The 21,611-nt window shown below is 37.3% G+C and overlaps 3 protein-coding genes across 4 annotated transcripts in view; 2 read left to right on the top strand and 1 right to left on the bottom strand.

Annotated features, from left to right (window-relative positions):
* Positions 1-361: 361 nt before the first annotated feature.
* Positions 362-1,309, top strand: foxb2 (forkhead box B2; the record flags this gene model as incomplete). Its single annotated transcript, XM_079898091.1, has 1 exon — positions 362-1,309. The coding sequence occupies one exon, from the start codon at positions 362-364 to the stop codon at positions 1,307-1,309; it is 948 nt and encodes a 315-aa protein (XP_079754217.1).
* Positions 1,310-12,543: 11,234 nt separating this feature from the next.
* LOC307174208 (C2 calcium-dependent domain-containing protein 4C) lies at positions 12,544-16,198 on the bottom strand. The gene is made up of 2 exons (XM_079897930.1): positions 16,114-16,198; positions 12,544-13,907 (listed from the first exon to the last, which is right to left on the bottom strand). The coding sequence occupies exon 2, from the start codon at positions 13,891-13,893 to the stop codon at positions 12,727-12,729; it is 1,167 nt and encodes a 388-aa protein (XP_079754056.1). The 5' UTR covers positions 13,894-13,907; positions 16,114-16,198; the 3' UTR covers positions 12,544-12,726.
* Positions 16,199-19,742: 3,544 nt separating this feature from the next.
* LOC307173148 (glycerol-3-phosphate acyltransferase 4-like) overlaps positions 19,743-21,611 on the top strand; it is a 58,407-nt gene continuing 56,538 nt past the window's right edge. Inside the window, exons 1-2 of one of the 2 annotated variants that reach the window (XM_079896016.1) lie at positions 19,743-20,071; positions 20,281-20,306. The gene's annotated coding sequence lies outside the window, so the exon portion shown is untranslated. The remainder of the gene's footprint in view (positions 20,072-20,280; positions 20,307-21,611) is intronic. The other variant, XM_079896015.1, reaches the window with a different exon arrangement.

Genomic DNA, 21,611 nt, shown 5'->3' with positions numbered 1-21,611 from the left:
TACAAAAGCGTCGCGGATCTTCTGCGAGTCAAAGCCGAGTGCGCGCATCCTCCGGGAGAACTTCTCGCGCTCTGAGAGAACGCAGGTGTCGCGCGCGCGTGTGCGGAGTATCATTTAGAGAGGTAACTTTCAAAACGGTCCCGTTTTCTTTGACATACTTTGGCTTTGCCTTAATCCTGTGGATTTTGACTTTTAAGCTGTTTCCATGACTTTCGTGTTATAAAGCAGATGTAAACGTTCAAAACAAACAGATGAAGTAAATCAAAGCAATAGCACGTTGAATGATTTTCTCTTTTAATTGAAATGGACGATATGCTGGCTTGCTTCTGAGTGTTATAGCACATCATTTTTAAAAAAAGCCATGCCTCGGCCAGGCAAAAACTCCTACAGTGACCAGAAGCCTCCGTACTCGTACATCTCTCTGACTGCCATGGCCATCCAGAGCTCCTCGGAGAAGATGCTCCCCCTCAGCGACATCTACAAATTCATCATGGACCGCTTCCCGTATTACCGTGAGAACACTCAGCGCTGGCAGAACTCACTCCGGCACAACCTTTCCTTCAACGACTGCTTCATCAAGATCCCCCGGCGCCCCGACCAACCGGGCAAGGGCAGCTTCTGGGCCTTGCACCCAGACTGTGGAGACATGTTCGAGAACGGCAGCTTCCTCCGCCGCCGCAAGCGCTTCAAGCTCCTGCGGGTGGAGCATTCGGCTTGCAAGAGTGGCCCCGTGCTGCACTCCTACCACTCTCACCATTCCCAGCACCCCTTGCATCAATCCCACCACCATTCAAGCAAGCTGGGCGTGGGACATCCGGAGTACCTGGGCACCATGGGCCGCCTCTCTCACTTCCAGAGCTACACGCTTGGCGGCGGGCAGAGCGGCGGCTTCAAGCACCCGTTCGCCATCGAGAGCCTGATTGGCAGAGACTATAAAGGAGTGATGGCCAGTGGTTTGCCCATTGCGTCGGTCATGCATCACCTCGGCTATCCCGTGCCCGTGGGCGGCATGGTCAACTCCGTGTGGCCGCACGTTGGCATGCTGTCCGAGCCGGTGTCGTCAGACTACCCACCGTTCAGTGTGGCGGTGAAGGGGCTGTACCATCACCACCCGGGAACCCAGAGCATGCCCGCCGTGCCAGTGCCCATCAAACCCACGCCGACCCTGGGCACGGTCCCCTCCTTGACTGGCATGACGCCGGGAGTAACGCAGCTGTGCCCGAGAAGCGCATCACTGATGGAGAGAGACGCAACAACTCTTGTTGAGGAGAAAAGCGGGTCTCTCCATCATGCTCTCCTGCAGTCCTGAGCCAAAAAAAAAGGAGCGGTGGGTACGTAAAGCATGCTTTTGGGGACGGCTGTGGACTGATTTGAGATGCCGAGTCTTTTCCAGAAGATCTGCCACTGTCCTTTTAAAAAGTGTTAAATAAGCTTTTATGGCTGTGTATTTCAGACTATAGTTTATGTTATGCAGAATGCAGACTCTGCGCTGTTCTGCTTTGTTGAATGATGAGGTATGTGTACATGTTTGAACTTCTTTTAAAAACTGTGTACTGTACAAAGGACTGTATAAACTGGTATAAGGAAAAACATGTAAAAATGAAGCCTTATACGACATTAAAGATACACAGACTGTAAAATGAATTTAAAAATTGTGTGTTTGCACACGACTATGGCTTGCATGCTTGAATGACACTGGTGAAACAGTGAAGAGGATTTCTGTCTGAGAGAGAGTCGTGAAAAAACCCAAAGTGAATTTTGCTAAATTATTGTATTTGTGTAAAAGAGAAAATACATTTATGTTAAAATGTTCTTATATATTACCATAAATGTTATACATGTAAATATGTGTAGAATATAATCAATTTCAGCTTTTGAATTGCACTCGTGGCATTTACTAACACGACATCTAAATATTTTATGAAAATGAAACAATCAAATGGACAATTATAGTGACCAAAAGCAGGCCTGGTTTAAGTGTGCTGTTTTAAGGTGGCATGTGAGTTTCAAAAAAACAGTATAATTGTATAAGATTTGTAAATGAAGTATTTTTAGAGTAAAATCACACTTCAATCCAGTTTCTGTGCAGTGGAATGTCTTTTTTTCTATGTGACTTTTTCTCATTTGTCAGTTCTCCAAGCTGTATTTACTCTTATATACAGTATATTTATATGTACGCTTATATATGTAAAATTATATGCGACGCATATGTGTAAGGTAGTAGCTAATAGATAACATTCTTTAAAATATACTTAAATTAATGTATCTGTAAATTCATTTTGTTTAATACAAAATAGATTTTTTTACGAATAGGATTTTTTAAAAATATTATTTAGTACAATATGCGCTTTCACAGAATATTTACAATATTGTGTTCCACTTTGTGAATTCTTTCACCAAATCCACATTTTGAACGGTGAATCCTGACAGACAGTGGCTGAACATCCACAAGCGTAAAGAGCTTAATAGTAATGGATTCGCTTCCTCGCCATTTTGGAACATTAAGACAATTGTTGCTCCAAGGCACAGAGACGAAAGAGTCTGTTTGCCAAACTACAGAAAACATGGTGCCGTCCAGCAGAGGAGCATTTTCCTCATAATCCAATCTGATGTTGAGTGTTGCTTTATACGTTTAGTCCTGTGTTCACATGTCTGATCTTCTTTTAGAGTCAATTCATTCTCTGAGATCAGTTTTTTTTAATGCAACTTTCTAATTTGGCCAGGTATATATTTTAGGAGCTCCACAATGATCAATAAGTTGTGACAACATATGTTTTAACATTGCTTTAACTCATCAAAATAATTCAACTTTTTTTTTATAAGTTATACAGTCAATTTAATATAATTTAAGTTGAAATGACTTAAACATCCAAGTTGATTGTACTTAAAAATTTAAGGCAGCAATTTTTTTACAGTAAAGAAGACCTAACCTGATATTAAAAAGTAAAGCATATGCAGAAATGTTTTTTTTTTTCCCCACTGCATAAAAATGTTCAGCGCAATATTTCCTGCACTTAAAGTATCAAACATTAATCTAAAATTAATATGTGCCGGAGATTTTAGAGAATTAAGTCAAATGAACTTTCAAGAAGCAAACATTTGTTTTGTGTACAAGCAAAATTCCATTTCAGTCTGTTCATGTAACCGTGGCCTGTTTTTTGATAGAAGATTTTGATAATATTATATATCATGAAAATAACACTGACCACGAATTGGGATGACCATAGATTTCTTTGCCGAAAGGTTATTCTATGTGTGTGTGTGTGTGTGTGTGTCTGTGCTTCACATAAAGCGCCGGAGGAGACGGCCGCACGACTTCAAAAGCAGCCGTTTGATAAAGTTGTTTTGTCCTGCTCGTCTTGACATAAATTTCACCTTTGAAGTTGAGAAGCTGGTCCTCTTCACAACACAAAAGCTGCCAGTTGGGAGGCCATTTAGAGTGTCACTGTTTAGCATGGCAAAGGCTCTTTTATACGTCTTCATCCGCGCGCTGCAACACACACTCACACCAGGAGTGAGCTGAACCTGCCCTCTGAACAAATAAGATGCACAAGTGGCAGCCTGATGTGAAAACTACACCCACATCATATCTAGTCAATGAAAATGATCCATCTCTCTTTCTTGCACTTGCTTTCCTCTCTCTTCATTACTCTCAGGATTCATTACAGTCTGACGGTTGACATCTGAATTTCTTGGCATCTTAAAAGACATCAGATTCATCTTTTACCATAAGCAGCAGTGTAAATTTCAAACAAAATGGGACATTTTGCATATGTAAGCGGCTGTTGAAAATCTAACACGCCAAGTGATTCAGTGCACAAGAAAATCCTCCCGTTTAAAGCAAATATGTGACCATTTCTTATCGCGATTATGACTGTGCTATGAGAAAGATATGCAGATTTTTTTTTTCAACTCTTGAGTCTTTAATATGGATTATATGGAAAGTATGATGAATAGGAATGAGGTCATCGTGAAGTTGCTGGTCTGCGGCTTGTTGAGGAGCAGAATTTGATATGAGGTATTATTGTTAATTACTCTGACTTCAACAGGGGTGGAGGTGACACATTCATGCCCGTCTTAATGACTGCAAAGACCTAGCCTTCATAATGAACCGTTTAATTCATGAAGCTACTCGCCACCATGAGCCCCGGCAACCGCACAGCAACTTAGTACAACTGTATAATTCTTTATAAATGATAGAATTCTGGCCACAAATCAAGTGTGGATTGATAATATTATAATTGATATATTTTCTTAATTCTTCATAACACATAATTGAACCGACAGATTCAGTGTTTAATCTGTCTGTCTCTAAATCTTTATATCAGGGGATTTTTTTTTTTTTTTACTGTTAAGTTGCTTTAGTGTGAAGGCTGTTTGTTATAGTGATGGAGAACGTACTCGCTCAACAACAGATAACACACACCATTAAATTTACACTGTTTGGAGTCAGGAAGATTAAAAATAAATCAGCAAAAAATTATCAAAAGGGACAGTAAGGACCCGTGTTGAGGGTAATGTATTACAAGTTACGTAATCAGATTACTTTTTTGAAGTAACAAGTAAAAGTAACATGTTACTTTTATGTTTTCAACAAAATATCTGAGTCACTTTTTCATATAAGTTACGCAGGATTTTTTTTCTCCCAGTTTTTTATTGACTGACAGCTCTTCTGTCCTCATGTTGAGAGAAATTGTGCAGAGGCGTTGTGTGTGTAAACATGATGGTTATTGTAGTTCTGCTAATGTGAACATGCATTTACTCTTCTCACTTGCACAAACACTGATTCAGTATTCCTCAAAATGAATAAAAGCAGTGAAATGCAAACTCAGAATATTACGCGAAGCTGCAATTTATAAATATGTTCAAAATTCAAATACACAAATATACTTTATGTATTTAATCTCACTTTATTAATAATTGTCTTTGCCGCTGACCTTCGATAATCCAATTCAACCATACTAACAAGCAAAATTATTTTTTATCTTTTTTATTGCTGTAGTCCAGCCCAGGTGAGAAAAGGTTACTCAAAAGTAACTTAATTACTTTCCATAAAAAGTAACTAAGTATTGGCATTAGTTACTTTTTCAGGGAGTAACCCAATATTGTAACGCATTACTTTTAAAAGTAACTTTCCACAACATTGGTAAAGACGTTTATAATGTTACAAAATATCTTAACTTTATTCATCAAAGAATCTTGCATCTTTCGTATAAAAATATATCATGGTTTCCACAAAAATATTAAGCGGCACAACTGTTTTCAATACATAATAAGAACTGTATCTTGCACCAAATCAGCATAAGGATCCTGTGATACTGAAGACTGGAGTAACAGGAAACGTTCTCAGAACTTTGGCTAATAAAACATTATTACGCATATAAGCATACAAGGTTCTCTCAAAGTTATGAAAATATGTTCTTCTAGTGACATTAATAGAATGTTTGTACACAGTCTTTAATAACATTATCAAAACGTTATTTATACATATTAGTTCACGACAAGTTTTGTTGCACGTTTGTCCAGCGTTTTTTACTTACTACTCGTTTTAAAAATGTCCATGCAGCATTAAAAAAGCTACGATCCCACAATGTTTGTAAAATGTTAAAATGGAACGTTCCCTTAATATTTTGTTGACCTTCGCATAAAAACGAAAAAATATTTTTAAATTAAAAAAAAGAAAGAATTTTTTTACATTCTGAGAACATTTAAAAATAATGTTTTCATTACTTAATGGAAATGTTATCATAGAACATATTTGTCATGGCTGCTAAAAATTCAATTTGATATCACATGAATACAAGACAGCAACATAGTGTCAGCCCAGATCCGGCCCACATCTGGTACACGTGGATTGCACACATAACACATGTGGACCGGATCTGGGCCGACACTATGTTGCTGTCAGGGTAAATTACTTTTTAAAATATATATTTTTTCAAATTGTAATATTTCACAATGTTACTGTTTTTACTGTTTGTTTTCATCAAATAAATGCAGCCTTGTTGAGCATAAGTGACCTTTCAAAAACATAAAAAATTCTTACCAATCCCACACTTTTGAATAGTACTTGTTTTAACATTTTTATGCATTTTCCAAGGGGGTAATTTTTGCTAAATCTTACAAACTTCAACATGTTTACTTTTATTACATTGACCGTCTTTTTACTATGCCTTCATCCTTTATTTTTGGCCATTTTCAGATATCTTTATGTATAGATTTACTTGCTTTTTTAAAATTTATTTTCATTTTTAGAATGATTATTTTTAATTTTTAAACTAAAAAACAGTGAGCGGAATAAATTGTCTTTAAAAGTATTTCTAAAAAAGATTTTAAACGAGCTGTTCATTCATAAATACGCAAGATCACTGTGAAAATACAGACTGGAAGACAAAAGACAACGAGCGCAGCGCTGAAAAGGGGAGGGGCTACATAAGATCTATAGCGTACATCAATTACCCATAGCAGGTCTATACAGGTGGAGCTGGGGAAGGTGGAGGGTTTCTGAATGCGCGCTTCACTGCTAGTGCTAAGGCAAATGCTACAGATGTATTTGAAGGTTGAGCACGTGAGCTCATTGGCTACCGATAAAGCAGGAACCAATCAGCTGTGCCCTATAGATAATGATGTGATTACGAGCATAAAGGTTAAGGACCTATTAGCCTGCGCCATCTAGAGTTTCATGACAGAACTTTGTATTTACTGTGTTTTTTCCCTCAAATTTCAACAATCCCTTAGTTTGAGACATCATTATACTGCAACCAATATTACTACTAATTTAGCTTTAAAGGGGTCATTGGATGCAAAATTCACTTTTATATGGTGTTTGCATATATATGTATCTTTGCAGTGTGTGGACACAACCACCATACAATAAAAAAAATCCATGTCTTGTCTAACATGTCCCATGGAAGAGAGGGGTGGGGTGAGCAGTTGCTCATTATCATTTAAGGAGACGGGTCACTGTGAAAAGAGCTGTTTTTGAGGAGGTAAAAAGGGTGATGTTTTACACAACCATTGAGGAATTTTAACCAAAGTATGTTACAAACTTTACATGAATACCCTAAAGAATCATACCAACTTGTGGAAAATGGGCATCCGATGACCCCTGTAACACAAGAGCTTGTATTGTCTGAAATAGTAAAAATGACAGGTATTCAGATTTAGAAACTATATTGGTAGACTGATTAAAACTGAGTTCTTCAAGTATCTGGAAGTGATCTTAAAGACATTATACAGTATAGTTTCTTGTTCTGTAGCTTTTAATTCATGGCAGCTCTCAGGTGCTGGAGCTCAATGAAATCACATTGATTTGTTCTTTCAGGGCTGAGCTTCATTACTTGGCATGTGCCTTCTGCCTTTCCCCTTCAACACACCTCGAGCCATAAGTCACCGACTCATAATAAAAAGCTCATCTGCCATGCATTAACAAAAGATGAGTAGAGGTCACCAGAGCTGTAGTGCTGATCACTAAATCTCTCTCGTTCTTAGTGATTCACGAATAAAAGACAGCCACGTTCGAACTGCCCTCTGGGCTAATTGAAATGGTTGGAGGTTGTCCTTTTAACAAGGATTGTTAGATGCAGCCAAGTCCCGTGTTAATGGTGCTCAATATAGCAGATTGTCTGGGGCTTGACTACTTCCTCTGATTACTTCCATGAATTCTGAAGCCATAGTGTCAGTGTTTTTAAGGCCTTTATGAAGTTTTGAAAGTTTTTCACAACTTTCAGGTGTCCTAAAAAACTGTATAGGGAGACAAGGACTAGTTGTCTTACTACAGTAATTAAAAAATCTTTTTTTTTTTTTTTTTACTACAGTAAATATTTTTTAAAGGGGACATATCATGAAAATCAGACTTTTTCCGTGTTTAAGTGCTATAATCGGGTCCCCGGTGCATATACCAACCCAGAAATGTGAAAAGTGTAGCAGCAGCTCATTTGCATTTAAAGGGATGCACACAAAAACGGCGCGTTTTTGCTCTCACCCAAAAAGGGGCAAATTTTACAAGCTATAATAAATGATCTGGGGGGTATTTTGAGCTGAAATTTCACAGACACATTCTGGGGACACCATGTTTTTAAATGTTTTTAAATTATTTTTTATTATTATTGCTTTTTTAATTAATTTTTAATTCAATGTTTAAGTTATTATTATTAATTCTGTATAGACACGCACAATACATATATATTCCATTAAACAACCTATAAATGGCCTTTAAACAATATATGAAAATCAGTTATGAGACACACACACACACACACACACACACACACACACACACACACACACACACACACACACACACACACACACACACACACACACACACACACACATATTTTGAACTTAATTATATTTTGAAAAATTATAAAATTAAATTATATATTATTAATAAATCATATTTTATAACATTTAAACCATCCCTGGCCTGACATTTATGAAAAATATCTTTAAGCATACAGTTCAACCTTTTAGTTAACATCTGCCTTCAATTATTCACTGACCTTTTGTCTAAATGTATCTCAGTGTGGTTTTTATTATTTTGATTTATCAACAGCTACAGCAAAAAATATGATGATATTATAAATTTGTTACCTTTTACAAAAAAAAAAAAAACTTAAGAGAGTTTTAAACTAAATGTTTGAAAGCACAAAACCACTGCTAGAAAACATGCATTTAAGAATTAATTGGACTTTTGTCTCAAAACCTCATAGTTCCTGAGATAAACCTTGTGACAACTTGCCCCATTCTCCCTTGACTGGTTGCAGTGTGATGTTCAAGTTTACCATTTGTAATAAGAAACTGTAAAAAAAAAAAAAAAAAAAAAAAACTCCTTTTGGGAAGACAACAAAGTAAATATTTGTTCTTTATTTGTGAAAGGACCATTTATTTGTTGCAGTACTTAAATATATACAGTAACTAGCTACCAGTAGAAGTCTATGTAATGTTCCCGTTTATATAAGTGAACGTGCTTATGTGTGTGTTTGAGTGTGTGTGTCCATGCGTGCAGTCTCATTTTTTAAGCCAGTGTCTGATGAGTGTTCAGAGATGCACACACTGCTCATTTAGAGTTAATTGGCTGTTGACAGCAGTTAAAGGAAAGGTCCTGTGCTGCCTCCCTGCACATTTATCTTTCTATTAGAGCAGGCACTTGGGTTTTTATTGGACTAATTAGGACTCTCTTTCTATCTGCTTAACACTGGCCCTACAACATGTGCACTCCTGCAACGTGTGTGTTTGTGTGTGAGAGAGGAAAAGAAAGTTCATACACTGTACACCTTTGTGATAATCATCTCAATTAGTCAAACACTTTGTAAAGATCGCAGTCAGAGTGCTTGAGGAAGTCAAAGCTGAGATGTGACACAGAAACTCACACTCGCCCTCTTGTGTTCAGAGATTGTATTCAGTTAATGAACAAGGGCAAATTGTCACATTGATATTGGGGCAGTTTGTCACATCTTATTTCCACATTTGTTTTACTGTGTAGTTTTACCTGAAAAGCCATGAAATAATTTTTTTTTCTCCCAGTTTACATATTAAATATATATGTTTGTCTGTAATAAAAGTCTGTAATGTAGTATTTGTCTGACAAAGTAGTACAAATAAAAAGTTATCTAGTATTTTTCTGACACTCAAATCGGTGTCAAACAGGTTCTTAGTGTGACAACATGCCCCACCAAGGTAATTTAGACTTTTCGTTTGTTATGAACTAACAATATTATCCAATAAGAGTGGAGTAGCCTATGAAAGAAATGATTGGAATCCATTCATCGGTGAGTGAATCTTTGAATGTGACAGACATCTAATGAATAAACCAGTGTTGTTATTGTTAACTAAAATGTTTACAAATCTTTAAATTATAAAAACAAAAATGAAAGTGAAAGCTGAAAATATATTTGAAAAAAGATTACGGAACAGAGACTAGACAGAGATAAAATCAAGAGTTGTTTCTTTATTTAATAAAGATGAGCTACAGGTAATGCAGGTGAGTATTTGCGGACAGATATGGTAGTTTGGTGTTGAATAATTGAAAGACAATGACAGTCTTGGTATTGCAGGTGGATTGGAGATCGTGGATGGATGAACGAGTGGATGACTGAGAACACACCTCGACGAGGTGTAAAGTCAGTAACACTGCAATAACACTGCAACGAGACCAAACAATGAGACTGTGTGGGGTGTGTGCTTAAATGCAGAGGGAGATGATGAGGGAATGTGAAGCAGGTGCGGGTGATCAGTACTCTGATAATTGTGACCTCTGTGATTGGCTGATGGTGAGCCTGACAGTCCCCCCCCCCCCCCCCCCCAACTCCTGAGAGCCATGGACCCCTACGTCTCGGTGTCCAGTCTCTTCCTCAAGATGCTGGACGATCTGGGTGAGTCTCACGGAAGGTGGTAAGGAGGGCTGGATCTAGGATGTCATCCCTGGAGACCCATGAATGTTCTTCTGGCCCCTAGCACTCCCAGTCCTCCAGATACTCTAAACGGCCACCACGGCGTCGGGAGTCCAAGATCCTATAGACTGTGTAAACTGCTCCATCCTCCAGAATCAATGGAATCCGCTGTGGAGGAAACAGACACAGGTGAGTGGTAGGGTTTCAACAGGGAGACATGAAATGAAGGGTGAATTCTGTAGTGCAAAGTTAACTTTAACTGGTAGGAGACTGGGAGGTGATCTGACAGGTGATGGTGAAAGGGCCAACGTATCTGGGACTCAATTTCTTGCAGGGCAGGTTCATTTTGATGTCACAGGTAGAGAGCCAAACCTTCTGTCCCTGTTGGAATGTTGGTGTTTCGCCTCCCCAGACTTCTGCTTAGGTCCTTTGTCTGCACACTGCTCTCTGCAGATGGTGATGTGCAGCGTCCCAGACCCTCTCACTCTCTCGGAACCAATGATCGACTGATGGGACATCAGGTGGTTCCCCGGACCATGGGAACAGTGGAGGCTGGTAGCTGAGTATGCACTTGAAGGGATTGAGTCCAGTGATGGTGGCAGGCTGACAAATAGAGTTCTGCCTGTATTAGGCCCAGCCTAGGAATTGGTTCCAAGAGTTCTGGAGGCCATGGCAAAAGGTTCTCAGGAAGTGCCCAATCTCCTGGATCTTCCTCTCATCTTGCCCGTTCAACTGAGGATGGAAACCTGACGAGAGACTTACGGTCACACCTAGGAGTTTAAAAAGGCCTTCCATACCTGGGAGATGAACTGTGGACCTCTGTCTGATACAATGTCTTCTGGGATTCGATAGTACCGGAACACATGGATAAACAAGAGTTCAGCTGTGACCTGAATTTGACGGTCATCTTGTTGAGAGCTCTGTAGTTAATACTGTAGTTAATACAAAAAGGATTTCCATCCTTTTTTGCCACAAAGAAGAAGCCTCTTCTATGTACTCCTCCATCTGTTATGGAAGTGATATAGGGAAGATTTTGCCATGGGGCACTGGCTCACCAATATAAATGTCAATGGTACAGTCCCATGGCCAGTGTGGAGGCAACAGCGATGCTTTTTTGGGACAGAATACGTCACTGAAAGGGGCATAGCAGACTGGAATATCCACAGATTGCTGTTCCACAGGGCTGTCAATGGACGTCGAGTTCCCCGGAAGTGGCTGTACTGGTCGAGGAAGTTGATGGAAACATCCTGGGACTCATTTCAGGACTGGTCCAGGATAGGTCTGGGTCGTGTTGCACTAGCCACGGGTGCCTTGATATAATACCAATGGTGGAATTCTCCAGAACCATAAAGGGGATTGACTCACTGTAAAAAAAACAAAGTTTGCAACTTTTGAGTAGCAACTTTTGCAATTTGCAACTAGAGGGGTCCAACTGTCTATCTCTACATGGGTTCTGCAGATGGGTTTTCCGGTTATCGACTGAACTTGGTAATGGGTTTCGCTGTGCCTCTTCTTGAGGTTAAGGTGGCAGCAGAGGCTCCCAGAGATGAAGTTTCCGGCTGTGTGATCATGTGTGCCTTGATAACCAATCACATTACAACCTTGACATCACTGAATTTCATTCAGAGATGTTTTACAGCCAATCACTGTTTGCGGATACCAGAAATGAATGAGAAGTGCCGTAAACTGAATCATACCTGTTAAGCAATTGTCTGTGACTTCTCTTATAAAACAGCACTTTTTTCAGTGTAAACTCTAAAAATAGATAAATCCAAAATGAATGATTAAGCGCAAACATGTTGAAGATTAGCCGATGGGCAGATGATTCATTAAATGATAAGCCGTTTCCCCCAAAAAACTATTTATTCAGCGTAGTGAAGCCTCTCCTCCATTGACATCCATTCAAAAAAAAACCCTGCAGCGTCAGCAGGCATTAGCTTTTTATGCTAACCCTGTAGGCTTGCCTTTAAGTGGCTTTGGGGACATGGTGATGTGAGGAAATGCGTTTCAATGCGTTTGTGTTCTCTCACAGAAGTCTCTTGGGTTAATGCAAACACTTAAAGCCGCTTTGGAACAATCTACATTGTTAAAAGCGCTATATATAAATGAAGATGACTTAACTAGCAAATGCAAAGTTTCTTAGGGGAACGCAACATGTTTGCGATATCAATAAACCAGATCATTTTTGATCATGATGTCAGTACATCATAGAATTTCTTAATGGCTCAAACACACTAATACTTGCTAATTTAGAACTACAAACTGGGATCTATTACAGTCAAAATGACACTTTTTTTGGGGGAAAACTGCAAATATGGAGCATGCTTGTGTCTCACAGTGGCAGTAGCTGACAGAGAGGTTTGATGACAATTCCCAGCACCACTCCTCTGCCCAATCCTGAGGCCTTATCCAGCACCTTCAGTCTGAGGGCCAGATCTCCCAGAATGCCCTGCTGCTCCTCTGGTTCCTGAAAGAAGAAGTCTTCATTGAACACAGGGTTGCGGCAGTTCCTGATGTTGGCGCTGTGTTGCCTCTGCAGCTTGCCTGGGGTGAGGCTTAGGGTCAAGCTGCAGGACAAAGGTCGAGGGTCACCAGGATCTCTTAAGCCTTCCACCGAGACTACGCGGATGCGAATTGTCATAGAGCACCTGGCCGCACTGGACCTGAAGGCGGAAATGCGCACTCGGCCTCTCTGAGGAAGAGGAAGCACGTGTTCCTGATGGAAGCGTTCCTGGCAGTGCAGCATGTCCAATGGGAACTGGATGGGCGGGGCTAGTTTGGTGCAATGGGATGTTTGAATAACTTTAGCCTGGTGATGCACTTTTGACATGGACTTTTTGTCAGGAGTGGAGTGAACTTTATTTTTCTCATTTTTAGAGGCTTGAATATCTTCCTGAACTGGATCTTCAGACAATGGCTGTTCGCTGGTGAAATCCTCTCTTCTGATTGGTGGAGGAGTGGAATAAGGGGAGGAGTCGGCAGAGGGCGTGTCACTCTCAGTGCTGGCCGCTTTCAGCACTGCTCGACAGGAAAATTTGGGTGTTTTGATCATTCGTTCTAGTGTGTAACTGGTAAGTGTCGAATGGAACAAAGACTCTTTGCGACGCGTGTTCGGACTCTCGAATAAACCGTACTCGTAGCATTTCAGCGAATATGGAATGGGTTTGAGTTTGTTCAAGGCTGCTGTAGATTTGTTTAGACTCGCTCTCAGTGGCTGGGCAGTACCAGGTCTTGACAATGATGTTTTTGCTGAGCTGAGAAGTTTTTTTTCTTCGTTCAGACATTGCACAATTTTTTCAGCGTCTGCCACGAGGCTGTGCTTGGTCAGCTTGGGCGGCAGAAAAAAGTCAGGAATTTTATCAGGTGTGAGGACGTTGCAGTGCAGTTTATTGAGGATGCTGGTCTTGGCTGAAATCTCCTCTTTATGTTTGCTGATGAGATGATTAATCTGCATCGGAAGACTTTCTGCTCCCGCCTGTACTTTCTGAAGGATCCACATTGTGATTGATAATGCTGAAAAACAGTTTTAAAAAGTTAATACACGTTTAATTCTATTTAACGTGTATTAACTAACGCACTATACACTTATACTAAGTTTATTAGGTAACACTTTGGAATACAGTTCTGTCATTAATGAATAATTACACAGGAGGAAATGAGTAACACACTATTAACATTCTTGTAACTACTATTAACTAACAAGAAACTCTGATTAATGAATTAGTAAGTAATAGCACTCAATTGAATGCGGTAGTTCACTATTACAGTAGCTAACCAATAACTACTATATCAGAGAACTACTACAGGTTCATAATTAACATCAATAATGCATAATGTAATTAATTCTAAAGTGAAGGTAATGGTTATCCTAGTAATGACTCAAGTATTACCAAATCCTTCAGAAGGAATTACTAATGATTTGGATCAGTATTCTAAAGTTAAAAGCATGATTACTCTCTAATATTGACTGAAGTCATTGAATACATTTTGAGGTTTTTGTAAGGTTTTAAATAGTAATGACTTGTGTTACTACATCTTTCAGAAGGAGCTACTAATTATTTTGATCAGTATTCTAAAGTGAAGGTCATTGTAACCCATTAATCATGGTAACCAATTCATTTTCAGACACACTACTTGCACTATTTGTACTACTAAATGGTATAAAATACAGTAGTTCATAAATACATGAATAAGGATGCACCTATTATAGAAAATATGAATCAACAATATTCTCATCACATTTTACACCAACATGACCATTTCTATAATCCTCATTTGAACAAATATATTTTATCTTGTGCAAATTATTATAACCAGCTTTACTTATAAAATTGAGTTAAGTTTTGCATTTTCCTTTATAAGTCATACACTAAAACAAATCTAAGAAACATTTATATGTGCCAACAGTAATATTAATGTATTTATATTGAGAAAGACCGGATCATTATATTGAATTTAATACAAGAAGTATTATTACAGTTGACCCCATTAAAGGAGTTGAAGGCAATTAAAAAAATTATATTAAGTCACTGTATCTCAAATAAGAAAGCCTACAATTATTGAAAAGTACTAGTGACATAATAGTTTTAATACATGCTATTTTTATGGTACCAAATGTTCTTGACTTATCAGTTGATAAATACAGTATTTATGTTACAGTATTTACAGTATTTAAGTAAAAATGTATTATTCAAATAGTGAATGCTTGCTTTAAAATTAAGCATTATTTGAATGATAGGCCTACATTTTTACTAAAATACTGTATTTATCAACTTAAAAGTCAAGAACAATCTTCAACTGGACACTTCAATAAAATAATGTTCATAACTTATTTAAAAAAATCAAAACACAATTCTTATTTCATATTATAATCATAATTTACTGTTGCAGTTCTCCTAACCTCACAGTCAAGATAAAATCTTGAACAAGTGACAGCTTGTTGTCTGTTGTTCATACATTTTCTATAAACTTTTAATCAACAACTCAGCAATAAAATGCATATTTAAGTATAGAAGTAAAAATGTAAACCTATTACAGTACTTATTAATCTACCATTCAAAAGTTTTTTAATTAATATTTTTAATATTTTACATTTTTTAAATGAATAATAAATATATTTTCAGCAAGGATTCATTAAATTGATCAAAACTGTGAGTAAAGGCGTTTATGTTACAAAAGATTTCTATTTCTAAATAAATAAATGCAGTTTCTAAACTTTCTATTCATCAAACAATACAGAAAAATGCATTGGTTTCCACAAAAAATATTAAAACAACTGTTTTCAACATTGATAATAAAAAATGTTTCTTGTCAAATCAGCATATTAGATTGATTTCTGAAGGATCATGTGACACTGAAGACTGGAGTAATGATGCTGAAAATTCAGCTTTGCCATCACAGACATAGCCTATATTACATTGTAAAATATATTTAAATAGAAAACCATTATTATAAACTGTAATGATATTTCAAATAAATGCAGCCTTGGTGACATAAGAGACTTTTTTCATAATACTATTTTTCATTGTTAATTCATGTTTGCTCATAATACATTTGTGTTAATTTATACAACAGTGTGTTACATGTAGAAATTCATATTAACCTCTATTAATAAAAGCTGTGAAAGTATTGTTGATCTCTAATGCATTAATAATAATTAATGTTAACAAATTATAGTGAACTGTTACCAAACTGTATTGTGATGATTTTTTGCCCTCACCTGTTTGGATGATCTGTGGTAGAGTTGCTCATCTGTGATTAACTGAATGTGTAAGTTTTCGGTTTGGTCTGTTCATCATTTCTTTCAATGCACAGTGGCCAATCACAGCACATTTAATGTCCTATAAGCCACCTCTCTCTCTCCTCTGTGTGTAGCGTAATAAGAATGGTTTCCTTTTGATCTAAACTCCCCACAACTGGTTTCAGACAAGCTCTCACACCCACTTACCTACCCCAAAACAGTTATATCACAGAGCTCCACCCCCCCCCCCCCCCCCCTAACATTTAAAGGTCAACAGTGGCATCATTTGTGTCACTTCAAAGATGAACCTTTCCTTAGAAAACAGTGTGGCCAGGCTCTGTTCTCCGGTTTAGCCTTCATGTAGAGGTCAGAAGTCCCGCTTCCCAGCTGACCAGTCTAGTGTCCTGATTAAAGGTTGACGTCAGGATTTGGGTGGGTGGAATTATCCACAAAATTTGCTTTCTTGTATGCCAGTCTGTCTGTAATGAAAATTTCAATACGATTTTTATTTTATTTTATTTTTTACAACCAATCAAAGTTTTAAATGAAATTAATACTTTTTTCAGCAAGGACACATCATACAGTTTCCACAAAAATATTAAGCAGCAAACTTTTTTCAACATTGATAATAATAAGAAATATTTCTAGAGTACCAAACCAGCATTTTAAAATGGTCATGTGACACTTAAGACTGAAATAATTGCAGTTGAAAATTCAACTTTGCCATCACAGGAATACATATTTTAATATTAAAATAGAAAAGTTATTTTTATATTGTAATAATATTTCACAATATTACTGTTTTTACTGTAATTTCGATCAAATAAATGCAGCATTGATGAGCATAAGAGACTTCTTTCAAAAACATTTAAAACATGGACAGTAGTGTATATTATTATTTCTGCAATACTTTTGTGCAGAAATACAAAGTTCTGTCATGAAACATGGCGCAGGCTGAGAGGTCCTTAACTCAATCCGCTGATTGGTTCCTGCTGTATCAGTACAGCCAATGAGCTCGCTGCTCAACCTTCAAACACTTAGTCAGCATTTGCTGTTGCAGTTGCATCGCACTTTCAGAAGCCCTCCACCTTCCCCAGCTCCACCTGTACAGATCTGCTACAGGTAATTAATGTATTGTAAAGCTGCATGTCTTGCTCACAGCAGTGTCTCATGTATTGGCAGTAGCAAGTCCCGTACTTGCTCTGCAGCAGCAGTAATAACCAACAGCAGCAATTAGTCACGTGAAGTCTTGCTTATAGGAGGGCAAAACAAGTTTTTCCTCTGCTGCCTGCCAGTCTTTTTTACCAGGTTTGTAGTAATGTAGTAAGACAAAATATTATATTCAATATACACCTTTTTGATGATGCATAGGCTATTTTACCCATCGAAAACCATTATAAAGAAAATGCGTTGCCTTAATTTTCCGGGCTCATCTTCTCGCCTGTATAGTATTCATCATCAAAAAGGTATAAACTGAATTTGATCTTTTAATATCACTGGACATTAAGGCACTTTAAGGGTGGGTTGCACCAATATGGTTTAAGCAGCTTAGCCTGGCATCGGTTCACCCTCCATGTATGCTGCTTGATCAGCCCTTTAAAGTCTCCCTGTGGTGAAAATCAAGATTTTAATGTTGTTTGTTTATGTGTTTTTAATATGCTTTAAGACAAACCATGTGCAAATTCATGTCAACACTATTGCTGAGTATTTTCTCCTTTAAACCGCAGTGAACCAAAAACGCAGCTTAAAATCGCTGGTGTTTCTGACGTCACAAACTACCTTGTAACCAATCAGGTCAACGTGTGATCGTCAACGAGAGGATCTCTGAGCTGGTGTGAGTGAGTGGAGGCGGGGCTAATTTGCATATTTATAGAACTGCGTATACTAAATGAGGCAAGGGTGTAGTTCTTTTTTCCAAGAACAAAACTTTTAAATATGTCATTTTGGTGTTCAAAGGTGAGATTTAAGGGATAAAATGATTGACTTCAGGGGGACTTTAATTCTAACAGCCTTTCTACGTAAATTCCATAAAAATAGGGCAAAACGATACGTTTTAGAACACTGGTTTTAGTGATTGAAATACTGCAGCCGCAGCAGTTGCTGCATGGATCACAAGTGCCCAACACTTGCATTTTGTTCACATATTTTTGTTTTTAAGATGAAAAATTGACATGCTTGTGCTGCAAGTTCTATGGCTATTTTGCCCTCCAGGACTCCACGACAGTCATGTGACTGTAAACTATGAATAACAGCAGCAGCAGATCTGTTCCAAAAATACATTAACATTGCCATATCCATTACCACACCAAACACGAGAGTTGTCATGAGTTGCCAAGAGTTGTCATGACAGAATTATGTTTATTATTAGTGTTTTTCACTGGTTCATATTATATGGCACATTGGTTTACATACCTTACACATATGTGTTTAGCTATGATAATCACATGCATTAGGCCTATTGTAGTTCATTTGGAGGTTGTTTTATTTCTATCATTGTGAAACTGGATATGATTTCACAATAAAGTGACGTCAAGTCAAAACACATACACATATGAATACAGTTTCACACAACAAACATTTGGTTTATATGATTTGAGTATTTTTTTCTTTCTTTTTACTGATGAGTTGAAACATTTTCAGTGAATCGTGGAGTGTTACCAAAAGGTATTATGTTATTTAGCTAACATTATGATTATTAGGACATAATCATGTCTGTGGGGCAATTATAATGGCAATTGTACTGCAATTGGCATCGAATACAGTCCTGCAGCACCACCAGGTGGATTTCTCAACTGAACTGTTTTCAAATAAATAATAAGACTATCTCTGGTAGGGGGTGAGGCTTGGAATTTGCCTGTAATTGGTAAGAAAATAAATAATGAATCCATTTAATTTATTCAATGTTCATTTTACATGAAATACTATTGGAGTTTCTCGGTGTCATTGTTCAGATGTGAATTAGTTTCCAACCTGTAGAGGAAGCAGCACAGAGACAGCGTGATCACATATAACCTATTACTTGTCTTTTACCAGCGCTAACACATATGTTTGTGATTAGGCTAAGTAGCAACATTTAAAAAAATCTAGGGCCATTGAGTGTTCTGAACATCGATGCCATATATGAAGAGTTCAGATGCAAAAGCCTCTGTGCCATCTGAAATTTTCTTCTAGAATGATCATTTTTATCAAGCTCGAGTAAATTCACTTAAATGGCAATGAAAATGACCTATTAATTGTCATTTAAGTGAAATTACTGAACTTAAATCATATATATATATATACACACACACACACACACACACACACACACACACACACACACACACACATAGATACCTCATTAGAGGTTGTTTTATCCGCCATATCGAAACGGCCGCTCCGTGAATACTCGAGAGCAAGTTGACTGAGCGTCTGAAAACGTAATTAGACACATCATGCATATCAGATGACTTTGCTAAATTAACAAGATGAAGACGTCAGGTAACACAACATTAAAACGTTACCATAGTAAACGTAAAACCTTAAAAAGTACCGTAGTAAAAACCTGTAATATTGAGTTAATACATATAAAACACACAAAACAACACACTCTCTCCAGTGAAAGGTTATCCCTCGGCGGTTTCACAACTTGACGACACGCTGACCGTTCCAACATGGCGGGCTCGCCGACGTGTGGTCTTGAGCGGTCGAATGTTGAAATCTACATATACATATCTATGCTTTAATCGCCCCCTGGTGGAAAGTATCCGTCTGCCGCATGTAAATCCGTTACTCCTTACTGGTGTGGTCACGGACACGCGTCAGTTTGTACGTCACTCACGACATGCGGATCTTCTGTTTTGCATCCTTTCCGTGACAGTCTGTTCTGCCGGTGTCGGGTGAGCCCGATAAAAACGCGCCTTCAGCTTGAGAACGAAGCAGCTCCTTAAAGCGCAGAGTAAGTGTTTCTATAGATACCAGCACACGTGATGCTAGGATGAGCGGCATGTCTGTGTAAAATGATAGGCAAAAAATATATATATATATATCAGACCATCCGCCTCTGTTCATCAACCAACTAGCTGAAAGCTTAGCTGGCAGAGATTAACTTACCTGATCATAAAGTCATCTAGTCAAGTGGATCAAGTATTTCTATTTTTTTAACAGCGACACAACAGATTATAACATGATGCGTAAGTACTTGTCATGAGTAATTGTACTTCATTACTAGGCTACTGCTGCTAGTCGAGTACTGTTGAAACTGATCAGTTTTACTCTACGTTTCTAAGAATTGTTTTTAACTAATGAAAATTATATTTGAGGTTTATAATATGGATAGTTTCGTCTGTCATATTTAGCTGACAAGTCAAATGAATTTCCCCCATTCATTTTTCTAAAGTTGTTTTTTTAAACAGCCAGTGAAATTGTTTTTTTGAAATTCACACACACACACACACACACACACACACATATATATATATATATATATATATATATATATATATATATATATATATATAAATAATTTCTTTTAACCTAAAGCAATGCATTTTAACATGTAATTTAATCAAATTAACAGCATGCATTTTCTAAAAAATGAAATTAAAAATAAGTCAAGACTTAAAAAAAAGTGATTACCGGTAATCAGGTTACTTTGCATAGTTTAGTAGTGCTTCAAATTTACTTCAGTGAAACTCTTCATTGTATCAGTTTTCTTCAGACAGTGTTAGTATTATTTATATACTAGTATAGTGTTTATTTTATTTATTAGTATAATATTTTAATTTATCTTTTATATTTTCGTTTGTTTAATTTTGTTATGTGCTTTTGTTGTTTTTAATATATATATTTTGAAATGTTTCTATATAGCTTTAATGAAGTTTATTCCCATTTTATTAAGTCAGTAAAGTCATTAAATTTATTTCAGTCAGTTCCCAAGGCAGCATTTCTAAGTTTTGTTCAAGTTTTAAGCAACATTTAAAACTTTTCAGTTTTTCATCTAATATTTCTTTCATCTATATATTTAATTTAATAATTTATTTCAGCTTTATTTCGATTACCAAAAATAAATAAATTGTTTTAGGGTACATTAATGTTTACACATCGATGATGTACTAAATGTGTACAAGTTTTTCCTTCACGTTTTTTTTTTTTTGCGTACAGGCGACAACTTGTCAAAAAGAACCCGATTCACACATGGATCTGCGAAAACAACTGAAAACGGTGTATGCTGTATGTCACTTTGTAAAGAAACACTACGCGTCTATAGACTGAACACGCATGCGCATGAGGTCACTGTTCACAAGTTCACGTTTTTGTAGTTTACACGGAGACAATAATAACAGTATCATTTTCAAAAACTTGCACTTTGAATCTTGTTTTCAAAAGTTTGCGATTACTTGTATATTTTTGGCTGGATACGTTCACCTATTAGAGTAAAATTTTGACATTAGTTGCATTAGTCTCTTCTCTTCTCTTCTCTTCTCTTCTCTTCTCTT

The sequence above is a fragment of the Squalius cephalus genome (genome assembly GCF_949319135.1).
Source record: "Squalius cephalus genome assembly, chromosome: 16".
Lineage (NCBI taxonomy): Eukaryota > Metazoa > Chordata > Actinopteri > Cypriniformes > Leuciscidae > Squalius > Squalius cephalus.
The sequence above is the reverse complement of the archived record's forward strand: the minus strand, read 5'-3'. Positions and strand labels throughout refer to the sequence as shown.